General features: G+C 38.6%; 2 protein-coding genes across 6 annotated transcripts in view; one reads left to right on the plus strand and one right to left on the minus strand.

Moving 5' to 3' along the window:
• Positions 1 to 26,058, minus strand: part of LOC126873304 (protein zerknuellt 1-like) — a 171,640-nt gene that overhangs the window by 136,399 nt on the left and 9,183 nt on the right. For 2 of the 4 annotated variants that reach the window (XM_050634032.1, XM_050634035.1), the window contains exon 1: positions 17,074 to 17,409. The exons of 1 other annotated variant lie outside the window; for it this stretch is intronic. The gene's annotated coding sequence lies outside the window, so the exon portion shown is untranslated. Of the gene's footprint in view, positions 1 to 6,800; positions 7,068 to 17,073; positions 17,410 to 26,058 lie in introns of those variants that run through there. One more of the 4 variants, XM_050634034.1, reaches the window with a different exon arrangement.
• Positions 1 to 26,058, plus strand: part of LOC126873297 (unconventional myosin-XV) — a 64,047-nt gene that overhangs the window by 21,837 nt on the left and 16,152 nt on the right. The window contains exons 10-26 of one of the 2 annotated variants that reach the window (XM_050634015.1): positions 68 to 397; positions 585 to 872; positions 955 to 1,112; positions 1,404 to 1,781; positions 2,097 to 2,440; positions 2,655 to 3,326; positions 3,536 to 3,807; positions 3,884 to 4,060; positions 4,489 to 4,942; positions 5,589 to 6,385; positions 7,093 to 7,197; positions 8,425 to 8,897; positions 8,997 to 9,281; positions 9,362 to 9,573; positions 9,651 to 9,846; positions 10,072 to 11,068; positions 11,460 to 11,702. In XM_050634015.1, the coding sequence (XP_050489972.1) occupies positions 68 to 397; positions 585 to 872; positions 955 to 1,112; positions 1,404 to 1,781; positions 2,097 to 2,440; positions 2,655 to 3,326; positions 3,536 to 3,807; positions 3,884 to 4,060; positions 4,489 to 4,942; positions 5,589 to 6,385; positions 7,093 to 7,197; positions 8,425 to 8,897; positions 8,997 to 9,281; positions 9,362 to 9,573; positions 9,651 to 9,846; positions 10,072 to 11,068; positions 11,460 to 11,702 (6,381 nt within the window). The remainder of the gene's footprint in view (positions 1 to 67; positions 398 to 584; positions 873 to 954; positions 1,113 to 1,403; positions 1,782 to 2,096; positions 2,441 to 2,654; positions 3,327 to 3,535; positions 3,808 to 3,883; positions 4,061 to 4,488; positions 4,943 to 5,588; positions 6,386 to 7,092; positions 7,198 to 8,424; positions 8,898 to 8,996; positions 9,282 to 9,361; positions 9,574 to 9,650; positions 9,847 to 10,071; positions 11,069 to 11,459; positions 11,703 to 26,058) is intronic. The other variant, XM_050634016.1, reaches the window with a different exon arrangement.

Raw genomic sequence — 26,058 nt, forward strand, 5'->3', positions numbered from 1 at the left:
TAAGAAAAAAAGAAAATACTTGCTCTGGATTTCTATTTAACTCCAAGATAATCGAGTTCCTTTGTAGGAAGCGAGAAACGAGAGAGTTTTCACGGCGCTGAATATCGACCAGGCTCTAGACGCCAGAGATGCCTTCGCCAAGGCTTTGTACAGTTCGCTGTTTTCCTGGTTGGTCGCTCGTGTTAATCACATCGTCTACAAAGGAACGAAACAGACCGCCGCGATCTCGATACTCGATATATTCGGGTTCGAGAATTTCACAGAGAACAGCCTCGAGCAACTGTGCATCAATTACGCCAACGAGAACCTCCAGTTCTATTTTAACAAGCATATATTCAAGTTGGAGCAGCAAGAATACGCCAAGGAAAAAATCGATTGGACGACGATTAATTATACTGTGAGTGAAAGTTGCCTCGACGTGTCGATTAATTGGTTCGATTATCTTTAGACAAATAAGCTGATGGATTTCTATCGGGAAAAATACGACTCTTGGATCGCTTGAAATCGATACGAGGCAGTGATTAATCACTCAACTTTTTATTGTTTTTCATAACCAAGGAATCTTTTGTTGTATACCTATACAGGACAATCTGCCGGTCATACATCTTATAGCGAAGAAACCAGTCGGGATTCTTCATCTCCTTGATGACGAGAGCAATTTTCCTAAAGCGACTGATCATTCGTTCCTAGAAAAATGCCATTACAATCATGCTTTGAGCGAACTGTACTCGAGACCAAGAATGAGTTCCGCAGAGTTCGCAATTAAACACTACGCTGGCCAAGTTTGGTACAACGTCGAAGGTTTCTTGGATAAAAATAGAGACACGCTGAGACCGGACGTTGTAGAATTACTAATAAGCAGCAAAATATCCGTAAGTTTTTCTCTATTCCAGGGAAACGACTGCTCGTTATGAAATTCGTTAAAGTTTTAATCAACGACTGATTCCTTTTCAGATGGTTAGCAAGATGTTCCAACATGTAAGGACAGCTCACGAAGCCAATAAAACCATGAATAAACCAAATGGTAGATTCGTCACCATGAAACCAAGGACACCAACCGTATCAGCTCGATTTCACGATAGTCTACAGCAACTTTTGGATTCCATGTCTCAGTAAGAATATATAAAATTTCACTGTACATCAACGAAGTTACGACTCTGCTCAATGCTCTACTTCTCGGATAAGCAATGAAGCATTAGAAATATCATGCAAGTGATTTACATTGTCAAGACTTTCACGAAAAAATTTCCATAGTTAATCTCGTGGCGTTAAGCAGATATTAAACTTAACGAGATTTCACTTCCTCGAATTTCTAGATAAATGTATGATTATGGAAATTAAGTCCGGGTGGAGTTGTACTTTTCTCTTTGTTGTTCTTCTAATTGTTTGATCGTTTGTTTCAGATGTAATCCATGGTTCGTTAGATGCATCAAACCTAATACAGAGAAGGCACCAATGAAATTCGACATGCCCTGCGTGCTCGAACAATTGCGTTACACTGGAATGCTCGAGACGATTCGTATTCGGAAAACTGGTTACCCCGTTCGACTTCTTTTTGGACACTTCGTGGACCGATACAGATACCTCGTTTCCACGCACCTGCCTAGAGGTGCACCAAATAAGGAGCTTTGTCGCATCATTTTGGACAAAGCTGCACCAAAAGATGCACAATCCCAATATCAACTTGGACTCACCAGGGTATTCCTGAGGGAGTCCTTGGAAAGAACTTTGGAATACAACAGAGCACTGATCTTGGAAAGAGCTGCCATAACCGTTCAAAGGTAAAGTATTCAGTAAAATTTAATTTTTACGAAAGACGAATATTGATAGTTAATTTTTGAATGCTTCAAAATTTATAATATAATTTAATTAACTGCGTTATGCCCCTTTTTTCTCTTTTAAAAGACGGTTTCTTAAGTTTCAGAAAAAATAAAAGAATCATTGCTAATTTTATGCTCGAGTTGATGAAACATTGAAAGACTTCTTGTTCACTGGAACGAGAGTGAAATTGGAACATAAAAATTAGTGAGCCGTTGCAGGATGATATAATATTGTATAATTATGTTTAATTATGAATTGTCTGATAATGAGTGCAGGTACACGAGAGGATTCCTCGCGAGAAGAAGATTCCTCAACATCTCACGAAGCACGGTGTTGATCCAAGCTGTTTATCGTGGCTATCACGAAAGGAAGAAGTTCAAGGCGTTAAAGAAAGGTGTACTTATGGCGCAGAAGATATACAGGGGGAAGAAACAGCGTGAGAAATTCCGAGTGCTGAAAGAGGAAATGGCGAAGAGGGCAGAGATCGAACGTGCCAGTAAGGAACGAGCTAAAGCGAAACAACAAAGAGAAGAACAAGAAAGGACTTCTAGAGCTGTGGCTGGTGTTAATCATTTAGAAATCCCGGCTGAACTAGCCTTCATCTATAGTAAACTCGACGGTATTTATCAAAATATTCACTTAATTTTATTAAACATAAAAATGACTAAACATAGAAGTTAAAATAATTGTATGATACTCGTTCTTTTTTATATTTGCTGTTATAGCTTTAACTTCAATTCCATGAATAGCAAGTGTTAATAAAAAAGAGCTGATGAAATTTAAATTTATTTAATTTTACTTTAATGATTAAACTTCAATATCTATTATTACAGATTGGCAGCCCACGCATACAGAAAGGAATCTTTTAAAAGTTGTCGGTCAAGTGATACCCATGCATCACAATTATAGTCTGCCAAACGACATCGATCAGCATCAGTTTTCCAAATTTACTAACATCTATTTCAAGAGTCATATTTTCGGTATGAAACGAGAACCAATAAAGACACCGTTCCTGGCGAAAGCTCGAGACCAAGATTATACAGATTCATTGATGATTTTCAAAATGATTCTTCGTTTCATGAATGAGAATAACTTGAGTGGTAAAAGAGAACAGGCATTAGGTGATTATATCGTGAACAAAGGAATCGTCAATGAGAAACTGAGAGACGAGATCCTATGTCAACTGGCCAATCAGACGTGGAAAAATGAAAACGATGCTAATAAGGAGAGAGGCTGGCTGTTGTTATCGAATTGCTTGTCAGCCTTTCAACCCAGCCCCACTCTATTCAAATATTTTCTAAAATATGTATCTGATCATGCGTATGACGGCTACAAAGCTTATTGTCAAAGGAAACTTCTGCAAGGAGAGAGAACGATATTTAGAATAATGAGTAACAATCAACAAATCGTTCAACACGTTCCAAGAAATTATCCTCCATGCGTGTTGGAATGGAGAGCGAACAGAAATCGCGTGAACATGGCACTGAGCGTAGGATTTTATGATGGTAAGTTGACCCTGAATAAAAGAAATTGAAAGGAACAAGTTTCTGAATTTATTTATAATCTCAACTCTTGAAAATAGAAAATAAAGTTTCAGTATCGCGGTTTTACCATGGAAGACAAAAGAAGGTTATCGATTTGTAAAGTTAAACTTGAAATTTACTAAATTACAAGATATTTTAAGACTGTTAGAATTAACGAGTAATAATTCCAGGCGAAACAGTGACCTGTGCAGTGGACTCCTGGACAACCTGTGAAGAATTAGCCAATCTCGCTGTTCACAATCATGGCGTTGATAATTCAGGATGGACTATCACTCTGTGGAACCAGTTGGACGGTCCCGATGCCATTGTAACTGAAACCAACGGTTTCGACTACGTTCTGGACTTAATTTCGGAAATGGAACTAGCACCAGCGTTCCCTGCTGCTAAACACATGTTCCTAGAACAACGAAAAAACAGCTTTCCTCCCATCAAGAAGCGTGAAGTGAGTGACCGAGTGCTTTTAGTAATCAGTTTCCTGGTATTCGATGGTATAATAAAATTCTCGCTGGTTTATTTAGCACGCGCACATAATTCGCGAGCTGGAGCAGGAAATAGAACCACCGGTTCTAAAAACCTTCCAGCCCCTTGAGCGGAAACCAGTATCGAAGGTTATGGATAAACCTGTCGAACCAGAAATTCAATCGCCTAGAAGACCGGCCGTTCCTCCGCCACAGCCTCCTGTCACGAAGCCATCGGTAAATTTTATTTTGTTCCTGATTTACTCTAAATTATTGAACGATATCGCTTCGAGCCAAGGAAATTCTTTTTACTGATCTGATACTGATCTTTTATAGATTGGAAATTTATGGAAGACCAGTAATATGAATCTCGAAGAGATACCAAAAATCAATATATTTATTAACCTTCTATATTGGCTCGTGACTCGAAGTCATGTTAGTTAACATGAAATCAGTTACGCGTTTACGTTGTATGAGATTTTAGTTTAGTTGTTTATGGCTATACTTATTATAATACTTTACTTAGTATAGTATTTTATGATCTCCTATTAAACTAGAACTAAACGATCGTTTTATATTAATTGATAGCTCTCAAATTTCTAATTAAAGAAATTACTGCGATCTATTACAACTCTGTTACTGAACTTTTAACGTTTATTGCTTAGGCGAGGAAACAGTCTCACGAAGCTATGTTGGAAAGCACAACGGAGACTGGTCTATCGCGAAAGTCCGCTTTGAACGACAGATACTTCGAAAAAGAGAAGCAACGTAGCCGTAGTTTGGACAATCTACTCCAACCTGAAGTGGTATCTCCTCCAGTGAAGCTAGCGAATCTTGGCTTATCCTCGTCGAAATTGAACGAACGCTATCACAGTCTTGAAAGGATTGGTGAAACGTCTGCTGTCAGTAACGCGGAGTATATGTCAAGGAGTGAAATCACGCAAGAGAGGAAATACAGTAGAATAACTAGGACAACAGAACCAAACATCGAAGAAGAAGACTTAACGATCGACTTCGAGTATCCCGATATTCAATCTGTTAGTCAGACCGGCAGATCTGAAGACGATAAAAGCAGTTACATTAGATCGCAAACTAGGTTCATCAAATCTCAATATCCTGGTAAGTGCAGGCATTAAAAATTATTTGCATTAACAGCTATCGACTACTAAAATATAGTACTTGTATCAAAGAAATCAGAGTGGCAGATATAAGAAAAACCATATGAAGCAAAGCAAAAGTCTTCATCCATATACTTTAACAAAAATAATTTAAATCTTTAGAAATACACCGTCGCAAATTTATACTTCGTTGTAATTATATGCAAAATAACGAACTGGTTATTTTGAATTTTCTAGTAATTCTGGTTTTAAACTTGTCCAACATTTACATTTCTTGATACTTACGTGGGGGATAGTTAGTACGTGAGGTTTAAAGGACGAGATTGCTCGTTGTTGAATCAGTCGAATATATTTAAAATAATAAATTAGTATACAGATGATGTTCGCAAAGACGCTCGTACTAACCGATTCGCTAAGACAGTGTATAAGTCGTAAAATAGGATCGGTAATGACTCGTTAATTAGATTAATTAGAACTGGTTGATAACTGATCGACAACTGACTGTAACTCATTTCCTTGCGATTGCGTCCACTTATTTATTTTCCGCGATTTGAATTGACCTCTTACTCATGTGCCGCTACATTTACCTAACAGCAGAATATCTTCTGCTTAGAACAAGTAAAGGAAAGTATCCCTCTATTTTAAAGGTAAACGAGCGCTGCCCGGCAGTCAGTCGAGTCGTGCATACATCGAGAAGAGTGAATACGGCGTAAAATCCTCGGCCATGTCTGACACAAGCGAAGCTCCTTCCTTGGCATCGCACGTGAGACGAGTCAGGGTACCTAGTCAAGCGTCGGACGTGGATCAGTTCTTAGACGAGTTGTTTATGCCAGTTCTGGATGGAAACTTGGACGAGTTGTCTGACGCCAGAAGCTTGGCGGCTAGTATTAAAGGCACAAAGGGTGACAGGTCCCAGAGTGATGCCATAATCCTTGAGAATTTAGAGAAGCTCGACAGCCAAGTAAAAGAACTCAAAACTGTGGAAGATTTCATCGAATCGATCATAAAGAGGAATGAAAATGAAGTCATCACAGCGAAAGAATTGTCTGGGAAGATCAAAGGCGGGGGTAATATGGATATACCGAATCAGAACACGAATTTTAACTTTGGTGCCATTACACCAGGAATGATGTCGCCGCCTATGATGATGCCAATGTTCAGTACACCTCAACAAGTGCCACCAGCGCAGAGTACCAACATGAACATGGGTCCTGGATTCATGCCAATACCGATTTACAGTATGCAAGGACTGAGTCTTCCTCAGTATCCAAATTCACCGCCTAATCAGAGCAACGACATGATGGCTTATCAGCAGAATCTGCAACGAGCGTTCCTGCAGAGTGCCATGGCGCAGAATATGCAGATTCAGCAGCAATTGCTGGCACAAAATCAGGCCCTTCAACAGCTGCTGGTACAGAGCCCTCAGAACTCGTCGCAACAACCGGTGAGAAATTGTCTGATAAATTACTGTTGTCTAATAATGACACATGTTGGGACACGAAAGATCTTTTCGATTATTTTCTGGGGCAATGAATGGATATTTTCTAAGGTATTTCTTACGCGTGTAAATAGACATCTTATCTCTGTGGGATCGTTAATTTTATATAAACTTGATTTCCGTTGAAAATAGTATCGAAATTCAATCAGTATTATTGGTTTAATTTAGTAATAAAAATGACGATTCCCTCGTGAAAATTAATTTTGTATTAATGCTTACTGCATGTATAAGTGTATCTTCAAATATAATACTCAGGTACCACAAGTAGACTTGTCCCAGAAAATAATCGTGAAAATAGAAATGAAATATATCTCGAACACAAGATTACACACTCTCTGTACAGACAAACTTTGATACTTACTTAAATCTTGGCCCAACACAGCGTTACCTTATCGCACAATATTTCTGACGGATGTCGTAACATCTATATAAGCTGAGAATTGCATGTTAAATGTCATCACAGCGAATGGATAGCCGTCATTTTCGTGCGTCACTTTCACGATCACATAACTAAGTACTAACACGACCGGTGTTGCGCAACACTGCACAAACAGCTTCAGTGTTTGCGATCACTCACCAATAGACAATCATGTCCCTCTGGGACGATCCTGTGGGCTTCTGAGCCGCATCGCGGCATGGGTGTGTGTTTCCAGGGCACGGCGTTGTCCGCAGGCCCCTCCAGTATGAATCTTGTCCCCCCAGCCCCTCAAAACGGTGCCCAAATGGGGCCTAATGATTCTATTGGACGCTACTCCAAGGTACCTACTGATTTCATCTAACGAATAAAACAGTCGATCGATTCACGCCAGTGATAACTTCGACGATACTTAAACACTATGACGACTGGTGACGCAACAATTGCGTCGTGATTGATAATTCTAATCAACCCAATAAATTAAAAAGTTTAACAAAAATGAATGATATTACAAATGTAAATTTCCTAAAATTTGCCTTCGAATTTATGGAATTCGTGAAAATATGTCACTTATATATTGAGAAATTTAACATGATTATTTTGCTTTCTGAGAATCTCAGCTATCAATACCTAATTCGTGCGTCATATTTGCGTCATTCCAATATTAAAATTGTTTCGAACTAAAAAAATAATTTTTTATCTTTTTTCTCGCTTTCATTGTTTACTATTTCAATTTCTCAGAATTATACCGCGTGTTAGACTAAATCGATCTTTTTACGCGTGAAACGTTCATTTTTAGTTAAGTAATCGACGTTAACAGATTTATTTATTTATTTGTTACTTTCAGCTTCCTATTCTCAACATATTCGAGATAATAAAAAAATCATATTTCGTTCATTCTTGGTGGAAATAGCCGGTCACTGGTGAAAGTTACGCTCGAAACTAGCCGGTCGTCATAGTGTTGAACGATTTGTTGATAGATCAATGTATCTCTAAATGTTGTAACATATGTTAAAAGAAATTAATTGGTTGTGGGAAAAATTTGATTAAGTCGAGTGGTACAGTGGTGTGAGAGGACGTGGGTTCAAGAAACTCTCGTTGCTCGAGTACAATAATAACGCATTACGAAGGATAGTTATTATATTTGATTATTCTTCAAGTGGTTAATGACCAACGTAGTTTAATAGAAGCAACTAGTCTATAATTACTTGCTACTCATATTAGAAGGTCGTATTACGTTGGTCTAAAAAGGAGATAAAATCCATCCGATGATGAGTCACTTTCCTTTGCAATTCTCGAGTTGCATTCACCTTTCTCTTACGTGAAAGATATTATCAGCAAAGAAATATTGGACTGGAAATGCACGAGATTCGTACGAGTCTACAATTTTTCACAGCACTGTACATAAGCACCACAAATAAGATCATTTCGAGCATGTTTATAATTACGTTGTATAATACTTTATAAATGATCGTTAACTTAATTGGGAACTGTCTAAAAAAATTGTAACATAGATCTACTCGAGTAATGGAAGAAAGAAGAATTACAGAATGGCATTTGAAATTGCTAGGTATCGTTTAGAGAACCAGAAGATGGCGAACTTTGGTCGACAGAGAAACAAGGAACGCCACAATCGTCGACGAACAATCAGCGACAAGAGATGACGGTGAAAGCTCAAATTCATCGATCTCAAAGTCCACCACGAAAGAATTCAGAAATCGTCAGGAAGACCAGTGTGGAATACGCGGTGAGAAAAGTTAGCGTCGACAGAAAAATTGGTGATAAAAAGTCACCCGGTGTCACGGATCCTAAGAGACCTAATTCCAACAAGAACAATGTACAAAGTAATTTCACGAACGTGTTGAGTGAATTAAAAAATCGTAAGAGCAGCGTCGACAGTAATTTGTCGAGCTCAAGTAATAACAAAGGTGTGCCACCCCCGCCACCTATGCCACCACCTTTGGAGTCCCATGATCCTTCCGAATCGAGGCCTTTTCTCGATCCTTACGGAAGAGCTAAGACAGTCCGAATTGGCAAATGGAGGTGAATAATTTAAATAATTTTACATAATCGAAGATAATATTCGATTTTTGTTTTCTTCTCGTTCGTTTTGCTGATTATTCGTTTGTATGTTCATCTTAGATGGCCTCCACCGAGTGATTCGAACGAGAATCAAAGTCAAGACAGCTTCATAGAGTTCAAAATGCGCCAACAGCAACAGCAACGCAAAATTACACCACAGTATCAAGAATACAATCAAGGTGACGGTGAGCCAAGCACAGAGGGTGGCGTAGAATGGGAAGAATTTGAAATTGAAAATATCGTCGAGAACAATGAGAAGACTGTGATGAATCACGCACCACCTCCAGTCACGAAACACGAGAATGGATACAAAGAGGAAGGGGAAAAGAAAAAGAAAAAGTCAAAGTACGATGGCTTTTTCTTGATTATATAATTTTCTATTATACTTAATAATCAGCCTTGACGTTCAATCGATATTTCTTCAGATCCGCGTTAGAAGTAGGTGCACAAAGGCCATCGCCAGGAAGTATTGGAAAATTGAAGCTCAGCTCGGAGATGAGACAAAGATTGGAAAAGGTGACAGCTAATCATAGCGTGAGATCTACGAAAACCACCGAGAAACCAGCTCTTCCACGCGAAGATGGTAAAGTGAAACGCTTGGAGGACAATAGAAAGCTTCTGCTTGAACAACAATTAGGTATTTTTTTGAAAAATTCTTCTAATGATTAGAAAATGAATAAGCATGATTTGGTAATATTCTTTGACATGCTAAAGGAGGACGTTGGGACGATTATGCATCGACAGCTGATGACACGCAAAGCGTCACTTCGAAAGGTACGACCGACATGATGACTCAAGCGCAAGTTGTCAGGACGCAAATAGAAAGAATGGAGAGACCTGTCCCACCTCCGCTTCCGGTGACACCTCCGCAACCCCCTAGTCCCCGAGGTGGAAGCATGTATAGCAATAGGTATTCTTTTCTTTTTTTTTTACTATGCGGTATTTATTAACATATTGCCTCACACTTGAAACTCAACATTTCTGCCTTTATCGACTGGTCTTTTCAGTATACAAAAATTTAACATCCTTTGCAGCACCAAGTTAAGATTTTACGATTTTCTTAAATCCAATTTCAAATATTTATAATTTTTAAAATATACAGAATTAATTTTATTCAAATATTCTCCTGAATCAGTCAATCCGGAGTACCACAGCCCAGATCGCCTCCAGCGCCAGTGGAACCAAAAGCTCGCGATTCCTTCAGAACATCCCCCGACTCGGAGGCTTTCGAACATTTTTCCAAGACTCAACGCGACATGTTTAGTCAAAGCAGAGACATATTCGCATCCCAACAGCATCTGAGAGAAACTCACGAATACAGAAACGACTTTGATAAGTCCAGGTCCCAAGATCAGAAGTCCAAAGACTTTTATGGAAAGGATAGCACTGACCTAGCCAGTTCTGCCAGAGACAGAAGTTCCGACTTCGACTCTCGTCGCGATTTGAATTCCGACATCTTCGATCCCAAATACGCCAGAGACATATTCGAAAACACGAGTTCTAAGCGAGACCCCTTTGGGATGACCAGAGACGTTTCTCCAAAGTCGAGAGACAGCTTTGGCATGCCATCGTCGCGAGACTTTGGCCTGATGCCAAATACGCGGGAATCTTTCGCTGCTGTTCGACAAAGTTTCAAAAAATTGGATCGTGACGTGGACAGAAGATCCAGCGTCGCCTCGACTCATCGTACTGATAAAATGGAAAGGATTGAAATCGAGGAATGGCCCGAATTCCTCAGACCAGTAATGCCACCGGCAGAGAAGCCAGAGATAGAAAAGGTTCAAGAAGTCGTCAACACGAAGCTCTATCCTCAAACATCCACGGCTCATTTTACGTACAACAGAGTCACATGGACGTTGAGGGTAAAGAAAGAGGTGTTCGCCCCTAACGAAACCTTAAACAGCCCTCTGGCACTTCATCTAGTATTTTGTCAAGTAGCTTACGACGTTCTTGCTACATCTAGTATTCGAATTACAAAAGAGGATAGACAGAATATGCTCAAGATGTTGGATAATTATGGTATCAACTTGGACAACCTGCAGAGCACTCAGCACAAGATTACCATAAAGAAAAACGTCGTTGATATGGCCAAACAATGGCCACTGTACTTTGCCAGGATATTCCCAGTATCGGTGAGTAAACTATTTCTCTCGCGATTTACTACGAACCGGAATGAACAGAAAGTCTGGTGCATTCGCTTCGCACTTTTTAGCTTCGGCTAGTTGCACATAATAATTATCGTGCATGATGTTTATACATGGCTAATCACACGTGGCATTCCCGAATGGAAAGTCACGAGAAGAAAATGTATCGGTTGAATTAGAATCGTTCGGCCGATTGTTGGAGCACAAAGGTTTCGTTGTTTGCTGAAGTCTGAGGTGCTATAGAGTGAAATAGTATGATCGTTGAAAGATATTAGAATGTTTTCTTGTCATTTGTATCATTTTTGTCTACTATGTTAACTGAAATTTATTTTAATCCGTTTAATTAGCTAGTAATTTAGTTTAATGATATTCTATGCAGATTGGCCCTCAACATCCGGAAACCCAACATGTGGCAGTGTCCCATCATGGTCTTCGACTCATAAAACGTACCCCGAATGGTGATTTGATCATTTTGGAGACATTACCTCTAGAGGATATTGTGTCAGTGAGTTCTCCCAGGGTTGGAGTATGTATAATGCAAATTGCATCTGGAGTCAGGCTACCCTTACATACAAATCGAGCACCACAGCTGACAGAGATGATTAGCACATACATCAGAATGGTGAGTAAAATCTTTTTAATCTAACATTTCTATCTTTCTATTTCGTTTATTATATAATTAATTATTTATATATAATTAAATTCATATAACGTAACGAGATTAACAACGTAATCATTGTTTTTACTAGAATCGATCTTTCTATAAAGCAGCACATTCTGTACATAAAAAAAAAGATAAGAGAAAATTAAAAATTTGTGTGGCAAATCACGGTTGATCGACTTCCATTTTATCATTTAATTACATCTTTCTTTCAGAAAGTATACAGACAGAAAGTATGTTTTGTAACCGTTACTTGCATCAATCTGCATTTTAAAATACTCATATAGTGTAGATCTGTACATATTTACGAGTAATTTTGCACTGTACGAGTAAAAAGCAACTCGTACAGAACTAATTACCATTCGTTCAGTTCTTTTACTTTACTCTACAAAAGCATTGCGTTCAATATGTTATAATAAATGCTCAAACACATATAGATATATGTTCCAGCAATATTCTATGGAATTCTATGGATGTAGGTTAATTTTATTTGAATAGATCAAGTAACGATTAATTCTACAGTATACGAATCTCGTAATTAATGGCAAATATATTTTAAACTTCTAATTCGTTCCCTAACTCAACTACTACAAGATTCAGGAATATTTAAAAATCTCCATTAAGTCGTCTTCATCCATCTAATGAACTTAATTGAAGTCTGTCTTCCAATCTTCTCGTTTTACCTCTGGTTCAAACACAAAACACTTCCACGCTGTTACTTGTCACTGTACAGCTTTAATTATTCAATCGTATTCATTAGAACAGTCATTCAACAGATAAATTAACGATCTTCACAACACTATGCCCGCTCTATCGCGGAGAGCTAATTGCTTTAAGGTTCGTTGAAATTATTCAAATTACCCGATTCGAAATAAAGACAACTTTATCAATTCTTGAACAAAAATCCTTCGAGGTTTCTATGCTTATCCTCATTCATCAAGCTACTTGACGACGAGTAATCTAACACATGTTTGCTACATGTACAACATGATACTTTTCTTCAGACCAAGTAACTCGATTAGTATGAAAACAAATTTGAAGCGAAGTAATTTGACTAATCTGAAGGAGGTTTTGCATTCGTTATCCCGTGCATGGTAGCAGAACGAAACTGCCGAGATCCTCGAAGGTCGGCGGCTGTGTTCGGAACTTGCGCAATTAATCGCAGACACGCTGCCTAGGTGAAGTAACGCGATCGCACGTGTGGAAATCGGTACGCGGCTGTAATAAGCGGTCCACGAGGGATAACGACGAGGAAAGGCAAGCCTGGGGCCGTGCGTCCAACACCAACGACAGACATCGCATTCCACCGCGATAATGCGTGGGTAGCGGAAAGCAAACCCACGATTTCCTCGAGAAAAGACGATCCTGGATAACGACGTCCCGGGGGAAATGTCTACGCGTGTCGCTACAGCGTAGAAAAACGGAATCATAGCCCCGAGCTTGACATAATATACCTGATAGCTCCGTTAGGATGAGTTTTAACCTTCAGCCTAATATTCCGGCTAGCAAAGACGTGTATAGGGTTGATCAATCATTCCTGAAACGAACTGGATGTTCCTACGATTTTCTCATTTTCTTGTCGTTCTGTCATTTACGTCCACTGATGCGTTTACTGGTTTTACGTTCATTTGTGAGATAATTTGCGCGACGGTTCTGCGATCGTTTACTTCGGTTGGATTGCCGACGATCAAGTTGCGATTAGGTGTATGCAATTTCGTTTTGAAATCTTAGAATTGCAAACCTAGATATTTGAAAAACCTGATATTATTTATTCTTTTACATTTCTTTGTGTCTCAACGCTGTTAATCAAAAGAGTATATGAATAATCGAGGAGCTGGGAAGTACATATGCATTAGGTATAAGAGAAAGTTCTATACTTTGATTAAAATTTAGTGAGGCTTTTGATAGTTAGAAGTCTGTCTTATTTATCTCTAATTGTTTCCTCTTTTTCTTTGCTTCTCTTTTTTCTTTGCATCCTTCTTTTCTAACATTTGAATCCGCGCGATCCCTTGATGAAACGCGTATTGCGCTTCTCTGATAATCACTGAACTGTTTCTAGATTGGGTTAATAGGTTAATCAATCTTGTAATAACTCTAATTACTCATTAGGAATGTATGAGCAACAGTTACCTGAAATATTTGGTCCGAGGAGAAAGGAATGTTTCGATGGCATGATTAGATTAATAATTGGTTCAGGTAACGTTGCATCAAACGAATACTTCATCTCGATTCATGTTTCAACCACGATTTTCTACCACCACAAAAAAGTTAAATCGTATCGAACCATGAAATTAGATCACGCAATCCTGATTTCGCATCTTTAATTCGCATTATTAAGGATCATTTAAATATTAATACTGAAAGTAAGTGACGAACCCTGAAGCCGATCAAAAAGGAAATAGAAAATTCGTATGACTCGCGTGTGTTTCATACAATTTTAAATCGCAAATTAATGGTAAACCTAAAACCAATTAAATGGTAAACCTGAATGGTTCGAACAGAAGAATAAATTTTACATTTACGAGACTTATGAGATAAAATGAAAGAGTCCATATAAAAGTAGCCATTATTCGCCATGAAATAAACCGTGTATTAATTCAACTGGTTCCGGTGTTCTAAGCAGCAGCTTTCTGCCGAAATACCTCGAATCCAATCAATTTCCCGATTCAGCGAACTTACTTATTCTTTACCAATATGCATAATTAAAACACAAAACATTTGTATACCTCTCGAGTTTTGTACGTCATATTCAAATCATTCCTGTTATGAAACACTCAACAGTATTCCTAAATAGAGGTTATCAAAGTTATAAAGAAACAGCTCGCGATAAGAACTCTGGCAGTTGTGAAACAGGGCGCAACAATAGCTTGTAATCTTGTCAACTGTCATGTATCGTCGGATATTTTAAAAACCGTTGTCTGATGCTTCGAATAACCGTTACACCGAAATCTTCTTGTATCGCCATCTATTCCTCGTCCACTGCTCATATTATCTCATGCTAAAGAATGGCTCTATATAGTGGCAAAAATTAGCTAATTTTTATACGAAAATAGTTTTACTCTTTGACAATTTGTCCCCCTTTTTGTAATTTATAATTTACTCCATAAAAAAGGCAGCAAAGCGATTCGGATAGAGACGAATCCATTGGAAGACACAGACCACGTACCCAAGTATTGAATTTTATTACGCTCACCGCGAACGTCGGTCCAGTCAATCGATCAGTCCTATCATTTTACCTCTGAGATCAGTGGCGCAGCGATATTCTTACAGCTGTTGCTCGAGCAAAAGAGAATGAGGCATCGAGCGCCTCCGGGGGACGTTTTAATTTCTTTATTTTCGATTTACACTTCCCCTTTTTCCTCGATGCAGATCACTTTTTTATTTTTTCTTCATTTCCATACAGAGAAATTGTTTCCTTCTCGCAAAGATTCAAGAAAACATATGATTAAGAAACAGACTCAACGACTCCATAACGAAGGTGAAACCTTCTTTGACCACTGATCAGGCAATTATTTTTTGTACAAAATTTTTGAGCCGTACATTTTATGAAAATATACAAATTAAAAAAAAATCTTACTGATTTTACAACGAAAGCAAACCTTTTTGTAAACATTCTTAACGAAATTATATTTTTCCAAAGACTGTGAGGTATATCTACAAAAACGAGGTCGTTATCCATCGGCACTTTATCAGGGACGATCGAAAACTGTCTACGCTGATGATAGGCCATCGATATCTTCTCTTCTGCGGCGAGAAAGAAAAGAAGAAGGAGGCATTGGCCAGCATATATGACCACTCACTGGAAACGTAATTTACACTAGGCGTTGCCCGAGGTTGCCTCGTTACATTACATAGTATCATGCCGTTAGAATTTCCAAGTCGATCGTCGTTAATTGGTCTTGGGCGATCGCTTGCGGTTCGACCGCTTGTGTGTAGCCATTTCAAGAGCAAAGAAAAGAGGCTTTCAAGAAAAAAGGTGCGATTCAATTCCGTTTCTGTTCAACCGTGAAAGAAGCTTATGCACGTCACATGGAATTCATCGTGACATATTTTCTTCGCCTTCTTTGTTCGTTTCTCTTTTACCTTTGACGAACGTTGCACAAGAAGCACACGATACCAGATAATATTTATTTATTTCGCGTTTCTATGACGCACAATTTTACAGGCTGTTACCTTTTTAGCACTGTTTTAGTACCCGAGATCTGGAATACACTTGTAATAAATTTCAACCTCATAAATGTCTCCCTGAATAAGACAGGAATTTATTGGCCGTACATAGCTTCACGGCTCGTGTTAGCCGGTTGGATTAAATGAATTTTAAGCAGAATACAGTATTTGATCCACTTTTTTAATGGTACGAAAAATCGTGGAAGTTTCGTTGAAATTCAACAGCGATATAAATTCCTCGCATAATTCGAAAATTAATCGAAGATTTATCGAGCCGTCGATGAATTACTGTCACAACGAAAGGGAAGTCATTACTGCAGATAATGGAGTTAAAAGAAATATTACATTACTAAGGAATGTAACGTATTTAATTCGCGATAGAAAGCTCCAAAAGAAACAGATTACAGTACTAACGATATATCACGATTTCTAGAGCTACTGTTGAAAATTGATCGCACTCAATTACGAATGATAGATCGATCATCAATTACATACTTGCCCTTGATGTTTAACAGGTGCAGCGCGAGAATGTTTATAAAACATCTCGTTCGAATTATTCGTATTCAAAGACAGACACGAAATTGAACGAAAACTTTCTTCCAGTGATGAATGGTCCAGGATACATTAAGTATTCCTAAAGAGAATTTGCAATTCAGAGAAAAGATTTACAGCTGTATAATTTGAGTCGAGATACAACTTACATTTGTCCATTAATCAGATTTACTGAATACTGAAGTCATTTAGTGGGCGTAGACCATACTTCCTACTTACTCTGATTGTATTTTCTTCATAAAGAAGATAACACGAAGAAAAGGTAAAGGTATCGTACAAAGTTGGCTGCGAAATTCGGAAGAGACAATTCTACATTTGTCAGTAATCGTCGTTAACGTTTGTCGCTAGGAGAACAGATCGACGAGTATAATTAAATTCATTAAACTCGCTAGTCACACGTTGGGCGATGAGAATGGGAATATAATTGACCATTATTGCGAGGGATTGTCGGAACATGCGTGTTTTAAAAAAGCATCGGTATAAAGGCTTCGAAGACGGCGACTTCTTCCGGCCAGCTAGAGCTAGACCATTGTAAGAAAGTACGCAACGTCGCGGTTCGTGCACGATGTCGTCACTTCGCTCGTGACAAAAGAGGCAAACAACAATTTGTTACCGGTTTTGCACCTTCCCAATGTTTTTTCCGCCTTCGATGAGCCCACGTTTACTGGAAAACTTTCACTGCGACCCCATGTCCATCGTTCCACTTGTGTCACAATTTGAAAACTCTGTTCCGTGAAATAAACTCGAGGAATTGTAACTGAGGCAACAAAGTGGCGTATTTTCGAAGACTCCAAGCTGAGGATTCAGCGAGTCTCCGAGAATTGAGTAGCACTTACGAATGCTATGCCATGTTGCACGATTTACGATGCAATTCAAAGTCGCATTATATACCAATCACATCTTTACATTCCACGTTACGAGCGAGGGCAAAGAAAAAAGGAGATCCTGTCGGCGCGTAGGAAATGTCAATTCGTCTTGCCCCGGAGTCTATCGTTCCTTCTCTCTTTCTCTCGATTCGCGCGACCACGCAATAAGAAGTTCCTCGACCAATTGTAAACACTGTGTCATTCCTGTGCACAGGTGCATTGGTGAGCGAGTGCGCGGCGCATACGTTACGAGAAATTCGATCTCTCCGTTTATAGGTTTCACCATTCAATAAAAAATCAACTGTTGTACAGACGTGCTTGTGTAATTACACAACGAGGAAAGGTACCATCGAACCGGTTGGAGTCAAGCGATTCGCCTTCCGCAACGGAGCAAGCCGCCTCTTATCGCAATAAATTTCTTTCAATAAACGAATCTAACTGCATTCTTGCGCTGATTTACGTGTAGTTGTCATCTGATAGACTGGAATTGTAATAATCAGCTGTTAACTGAGTCGTTTCTCTCTCTTTCTCTCTTCTATCTGTATTAGTAATCGTATCATGTCGAGCCCGTTTCTACTTTCGATTAAATGAAACGTTGACAATACATGACACGTTTCTGGCACGTCCAGTATTTCTCATGCCATAGTTACGTCACAAGGATATCAAAGATATTATTCGATGTCAAGGATTTAGAAAATAGTTTAGCTCCGAGCTTCTTTTGACTACTATAATAGAAAATCGTTGATAAATTGTTCCCTTTGATACGAAAAGTGGGAAGTTGATATAATTACTAGAATCACCAAAACATAACTGTAAGCACCGCTAACTAGACAAGAACAGAGAGCGGTACTCTGTACGAATCTCTCCTGATTAGCAAACAACGAAGATAGAATCCAAGTTAGAACCATGTCGAAACGAACATTTCGATCCCAGGCTATCTATCCTGGCGAATGCTCAGAGCAGCGTATCGAAGGAATCGTTGGATCGCCGCGACGTGCACGTCGACAATTAAGCCGCCACGTGAAATTTCGAAGAAACGTGTCGAATCATAGAAAACTTGAATTTCCTCTTTTCGTTTATTCGAGGCAGTTTTGCGGATCGGATGCACATCGTTGCATGCGTGGCAGCTCAGCTACGTTGGATATATTCCCCAGCTGGAAGGAGTTAAAGCCACGTAACGTTCAGGCGCGCAACTACTTAGGCTTCTTTCAAGCGATTCAGAGTTCAAGCAACTCGTGTTTACCGGAGGCAACACCTTCTTTCTCGCGTACACGATACCAGCTTGGAGACCGGAAGCCGTTTGAATTGCTAATGACCCTGGCAACGATCTTTATCTCCCACTGACACTCGGGGTCTGGCCTAAATTCTCTCGCGACGTCCTTCCAGATCTACAAGGTGTCCTGAACCATCACGTGTCGTCGGTGAATCATCTTTGCAAGGGTGCAAAAGGGTCGAGCGTACGGTACAACGACAATAGTGGCAGTAAAGTGTATCGTGTCCTGTACAAGCTATTTGAGACACAGCAAATTTGAGAGCTCATTACATTTTCATTTTAATCTCTTGCCTTATCAGAATTTGAATATAAATTATTTTATTACTATGAAATTTACAATATTATTAGGAATGTTAGATATACTGCGTGAAGAGAGAGAGCAACAGATATTCTCAGTAGTAGGAATTCTAATTATATAAACTGTTTGTCCCTTCGACAAGTCTGAAGAATTAAAACTAACCATTTCTGGCAAATGCCTTCGTTGAATGGAAACCATAATTCATGCTATAAGTGACGAAACGGCACGAAGGAAGAAATTAACGAGAAATAATTTCGGTGAAATTTCCTAGGCACCATGTTAGAGAATATCTATGCAGCAAAGGAAAGTTTGTCGGAAGTACGAAAAGACATTAGCTAAGCATCTCGCAACGTCTCTTCTCAGAGAGCTAATAACATGTAGTGTTTTACGCGTATGAGATCGAAGAAGCCGTAACAGTTGCATTGCTAAAGAATCTCTGTATTTTTTAAGGCGAATCTTCATGAACAGTTTCACTTGTCTTCTTTAGATTTCTACCATTCTGTGTCAGGCTTTTTCCTAAGGCTTGACGAGAGAAGTGTCGCAAGTGTTCGATGGCTGCGTTTCATTTTCGTAAAAGGTAGACGTGCAGCGTTTAAGAAACAGAAGTTGCGATAGATCGAACGTTAGAAATGGAAAATGTGTCTCCGAATCGCGAAACAGGGGAGAGTTTTCTAAGTCGACTAGTCTTTCCGGTCATGACGGGTGCCTTTTACAGCGGTCGATCGCGTTCAGAGAACAGATTTCGCCTCGATCACGCACTTTTCGCCACATTGTAACGTCTCGTGGCGAGATCACCAGGGGAAAAAAGTCCAAGAAAAATGCGAGTCGTTAGAAAATTGTGAACAGGGGGAACGGTAGGCGAGAAAGCGTTGAGAACGTTTCACGATGAGTCGAACGGAAATTGGATCGAGTTTCCTTAAAATGGAAGCCACTAAAATCGCTGTTTCATCAAAGTTGAACGAAGCCACGAGAAACTACTCCTTTTTAGGTATATAATTTCATAATTCTCCTTTTATAAAAGGGTCTATAATTTCTCTGGATATTCCTTAGAAATAGCTTCAATGAAACAAATATAATTTACTAGCTGACCTGCAACTATGATCTGTTAATTACGTTTCTTATTTGAAGAGCCTGTAGACATGAAGTAAATCGCCAATTGCAATTCATTTTATCGCTAATTCGCTATATAGTCCTCCCTAGAGGAGGGTACAATGGTTAACGAATCCCCTGTCTCATCGTGGTTGCTAAATCATCAATGATTTCATAGCATAGAAAAAGAGAAAGATGGAGGTTGTAAGGTCGCGTATGTAGAAACGTGGGAACGCGTGTCTTCAGATTCGAAACGTATAAAGATCCTTCTGGCGGAGGATGAGAATCGACGCTCGAGATACATTTTCGGGAGACCTAATCAGACTTGATACTTACAAAAATATTCTAAAATTTCTAGGAAAATTTCTTAGGTGATATATAAATACCCGAAACTCACAAAACACAATGTTGAGAACGAAAAAGAGGATATCGTGGCTTTTGGAAATGGAGATAGGGCTACGGTTTAACGAGCAGGATGTTTCTCGACCGGACTCACGTATTATGGGACCCTTCCAGGGTCCCAAGTGTAATCGGTCGTTTCCGTTAACGACAGGTGCGCCTGCTGTTACACGGACACGCATGAATCACGTATATCTTTTGTGTAGCTTCTTTTCTGATCGAAAATTTCAAGCGATGGGCTTCGTCTTTTCATACTCTTGACGAATTTGTATTCTTACAAAAGACTGTTTACAATGGACGGAATTCTTTCGCTTATATATCGAAGAAAGAACACGAAGGAGTTTATTATTATTGTAATCGAGTGTATAGAAAAATAATTAATTTCAATAGATGGAGTAGATTTAAATATCAAAAGATATGCAAGTTACTTTCCCGAGCAGGAATTTTTTTTACCGAGTATGTATATCTATCGACCGAAGAAATTACAATCATTCCTGGTATCCAACTATCACTTCCGACTTTTCCCTTCCGTCTTTGATTTCTATTTTATTCACGGTTTCTACATGAAATTGTTTGTCGCGTTTATTACTTTATTTTGTGCACGAAAAAACAAGTAACCGTGAATTATCTTACTTAATAGAATTAACGTCTTGATCGATTATTAATTACGTACAATATTGTACAAACAATCTTTGATCGCTTATCGATCCGGTAGAAAAAGAAACACCGAAACAATTAATTTTCCTCGGACCAGATTTAATTTACTTCCTATTTCCTCTTTGCGATTTCTCCTCTTCTCTCAACGTTCGCTTATTACCGACAGCAAGAGTCATTAAGCGGCTGTCTCTGGTGAAAACTTATGGCGACCCTTCGTCTTATACACAAACGAAGATTTTACATTACAAGTAACTGACTTTTCAAGATAGAAATTAAAAGCATCTCCTTGATTCGATGGAACGAAAATTACCAATAAACTGTAATTCAACGCTACGAAGTACTCACATCGAATACATTTTGGAACAAAAATATTAACAGATATCGCTGGTTTCTTCTTTAACAAATAAAAATTAGAAATATCGAATTAATAAACACGAACGACGACTAAAATAGAAAATTTGTACTAGAGAAACAAAAATGAAATGAATTTTAAATACTTTTACCAAAGATTATTCAAATCTCCAAAAATATACCATTGTAAATTTATGAAATTTTTACGAATTGGAATTGGTGACACTTATGAATTGGTGATTCTAGTAATTCTAGTATAAAGGAAACTTAATGAATATTAATGAAAGTACGTCTTCATAATTCTTTGCTTCGAATCGAAGCAAAACAGATGGTGTTTAATGAAACAGGACGACTAGAAAATTTCACTCGCCAGTTACGAAATAAATGGGCATTCCTGCATCAACTAAGTGGAACCTTCTTATATTCTAATTCTCATTTTTAATAATATAACGTGTATCGATATAGGATATTCCTTATTGATGGTCAATGAGATTATACTTCATGAATCGATGAATAATTGAAATCGTAGCTCATCGAGTATACAGAATACGAAGCAACTGATAGAGATAAATTTTTCCGGGATTGTGACGCGAAGGAACGAAAGTCTCGTTATTATGTCATAAACATCACTGACCTATGTTAATTGGTCTTCAAGTTTCTCGTTCTTCCACTGACTGCTAAATACCCTACTAGTTCGCGTGCACGCACTATGCATTCGTAACAAGAAAACTGTATATCCAATACCATACTGTCATACCAATTAGGAAAATTAAATTCAGGGAAGATACAGAGGCATCGCGAGTCTCGTGGCCAGTAAACAATTTACGATAATCATAGCTGAATGAAAAATGTCGAAGTTATCAGTGTATCTTGAAAATATAATGACAAAAAGAAACTGATCATATAAATCTCAGAAACTGCACGTGTGTAAGTTAGTTATAAAAATATAGACAACGTTGCTGTTTTGTGCATAAAGAGGTTGCTGAGCATCGTTTCAAATATCCATACGTATCCTGGTAGGAATCTCTTAACTTGTTCGTGACTCTCCAAGAATTTCCTAACAGTTCCTAACGGTAACAATTACATTTCCATTACGAAATTACGGGCAATAACGCAATCGATCTGACCCACCTCGATCTTCCTATTCATTAAACCACTTATTGGTTATCCGTTCGTTCTTTCGAGAGAATTAAGGAAAAAGATTTTTACTCTACATTCCTTACTTTATTATGCGCATTCTGGTCGGTGCGTAATGAAAAATAAAAACGGGAACGATGGAAAGGAGAAAGAGAGAGAGAGAGATAGGATGTTTTCAATGCATGGAATCAGTAGTGGGAATGAGATACTTCGACGGTCGCTGAGTCGATCGAAATACATTTCAATACGTTCCATCTTTTATCGAACGATTTCTAACAAAGAATCCTCGAAGAATGCAGAATCTTCGACATAAAGTGGACCAAACCGCAAACCATAAACTTCCTTCCATTCGTGTTTTTTGGTTTTACGAATTTTGTACAATTTTTTCCTTTTTTTCCATATACACCAAGGAATCTTCTTCATCTTCTTCCATCTTTCTCACACACACGTCCTCTTTCCTTAACACTATAGGGTTGTCCTATACAAAATTTGCGCTAACTTTTAGATACCCAAATTAGATACTCGTGGGCACACATTTTTTATATTTCAATTAACGCCTTGATTTTGTCATCGTCGATAGGGTGCGACAAGTCTACGACATTCTTCATCTTTAAACTCAACATTTCTAGTCCTAAGACTACAAAAATCATTTACAAACACCCCTATCGTGTAATGTGTATACAATGATATAGCGGTACCGCGTATTCTACATTTCTCATATATACTATTCAAATGATCAGCTCTCCTTTCCGATGAAAGTGTTATAAATATATCGAAAATGCATTCCATCGCTCTGCTATGATCCTTTCCAAAATTCACCGCATCCAGTTGCGATAGCTGTTATACAAAGACCGAGCCAATATTACGTTTCTCCCATCGCACCCACATATACTGAAACTTTTCCCCAAAGACCATATCCGAATTCCATATGCGTTCATTGGCATTCTCGTTATCTCGCTCTTTGCATGTACGCGAGTCATTTTCGCGAATCTCTCACACCTCGAAAAAAGCAGACCCGCGTAAGTCACCACCTTCCCTCCATCTTTTCGCCACGCGATTCACTTGGAAACACAAACGAAACCGTGTGTCGAATGCCCATTACTGCGCAAAACGTACGCAAGTACACACCGTGTGTGGAAAGGCTCGACCCAGATATCGGTGTTTCGAACGTGCCGGCTAGTCAGAGCGCAGCCAGCAGGGAACAGCGCTGTCTATCGGAAGCCGCACAGCTCTTCAGTTCATCGACTGTCGTTGCGCGGTGCACGCTGGTGCAACGCTGCACACGGTGATCTTTCCGTGTACGCCGTACGTGCGTCTTCCGCTAGTCGTCCCTTCAGGCGAGAGAAATTTTGCGATCGCGCACGCGGATACTCTTATCGCGTTGATACCGTGTGACCGGTGAGTGTCAGTGACTCGATCCTAGATAGCTTCGAGAATCAACGGTAAAAGTGACATGTGAGCCCTTCTTCCGCCGTTTCTTTCGATTTATTTTGTTATCTTGAACGTACCGTGCACTTTGACAAATTTTAAGTCGCACTATTTTTCAAGGATCGTCATATTTGTTTAGGAGCCGATGAGAATTGTGGAAGTTATGATGAAATTAATGAAGCTTGATGAAGTTTATGTTGGAATACAAGATCGACGAATTTTTTTAGATAATTTTTTACTTGGTGAATAACGAGCATTACAGAAGAGATCAGAGTTCGATGAATTTTAGGAAATCATAGGAATACGATGATCGACGATATAATTACTCGACGTTGAGAAATAATTAAAGAACATATCGAACTACAAATTTTGTACATGTTTCATTAATCTACTGAGTTTAACAGATTTCGTGGAATAATTAAAAAATATTAATACGAGAGTACGAAGATGGAAAAATCATTGTGGGTGTTTACTCGCTTAATGGATAACGAGGATAATGAAAGTAATTGGGTGATATTTTGTGGTTAGTTTACTGTGCAAACTCGAGACGATGCACTTGCTCGTCTTCATAGACCAACTGCCGTCTTTTCTTTGAGGCATAATGAGGATATTTACAGTTGTCCTCTGTCATTTGTTGGAAGCACCTGTAATACCGACATTTACGATTTCAAAGTAATTGCTTTCACACTAATTACATCAGGAACCAACGAGTATTAAACTTTGGAGAAATTAGTCTGTTCCATAGCTGGTTCGCCTGCTATTGGATTTCTGATTACACTCGTTCGACAAAAACACCGAGTAGAAAAAGTATCGAAGAAACGTGTTGCGTAACTAACAGGAGAATTCTACGAATGTGCCGCGTTAAGTGTGACGGTAAAAGAAAGAAGGAAACGCTTGCCAATCGAGTCTGTCAAATCAACACAGTCCATTTCTTGTCCCGACGACGTCCGTTTAAACGCACATCGCAACTTTTTTCTCCATTTGCGTAGTTTTGTTTGCATTAATCATTCCAACTTCTTGTATTTTACGTAACACGCGTTTCTTCTTCCGTTTGTTTTCTTGCATACGTTAAAATCGTTGTGACAATTTTCAAGTTTCAGAGAAAAAGTACATTAATATCGACGCTTCCTGAATATTCAAATTACCTCTACCTCCTTTCATAATTGTAAAAAATTACTTTCTTTTATGTCAGTCTTCACTGAAAAATAGTATCTTGCCTTCTTCGAGCGATTAGAGTTATGCTTTTGTAGAAATGAGAATCTTTTAAATATTTTTTATCTGCTTTTGTAAAGTTAATCAGTTTCAAGGAATTCGTTATTATTTTACCACAAAATATTAAATTCGTCCCATTTTCACGCTGCTTAGCAAATGACAGGTACATTGTTCGTTATATACAGTCGCACTCCGCTCGTAAATCGAGAAACTCATTAAAGATAGCCACGTTTAATGCAGTTCTTTACTGTAATCATTCGATTACAGAGAATTATCACGATACTGTGTATCATCCTCAAAATCAGGCTCCATATACACGGTTGTATAATAGTATAACTGTACGGTAGCATGAAATCAGCAGGTGGTCTCATAATTAATAGTGCATGACTCGAATAAAAAAATACGGTCCAAAACACCGTATAGAACATCTGTTCTTTAATTTGTAAGAAAGAGACATCTTCCATGGGAATAAAAATTTCCATCAAATGAATGTAAATTATCACTGTATAAATATAGCTTAGAAAATATTGAAACGTATGAATGTTTATAATGGTATTGCTGGAATTAATGACGTTAATAACTCCTTCAATTTTCAGAATTCTCTGATGAAACTGACACAGAATATTCTTGCAAATATGTACAATTAATTAATCAAATACGAAAATAATCGACGAATCTTCCTTGATCGTAAATAAAATAAACGAAAACACAGAAAAAGAATAAAATATAAGGAAATTCTGCAACATTCGATACGAACGACTATCGATGGCGATGCGGGTAAGGAAGGCTACACCCTGTTTCCGAGCAATGTCACGCGTCAGACCAAGCTTCGGCCTCGCAAGCACCGCGAAGATAACAGTCTCGATCTCGATCGCCATCGTGTCGCAA

The sequence above is a fragment of the Bombus huntii genome, chromosome 14 (assembly GCF_024542735.1).
Source record: "Bombus huntii isolate Logan2020A chromosome 14, iyBomHunt1.1, whole genome shotgun sequence".
NCBI classification, from domain to species: domain Eukaryota; kingdom Metazoa; phylum Arthropoda; class Insecta; order Hymenoptera; family Apidae; genus Bombus; species Bombus huntii.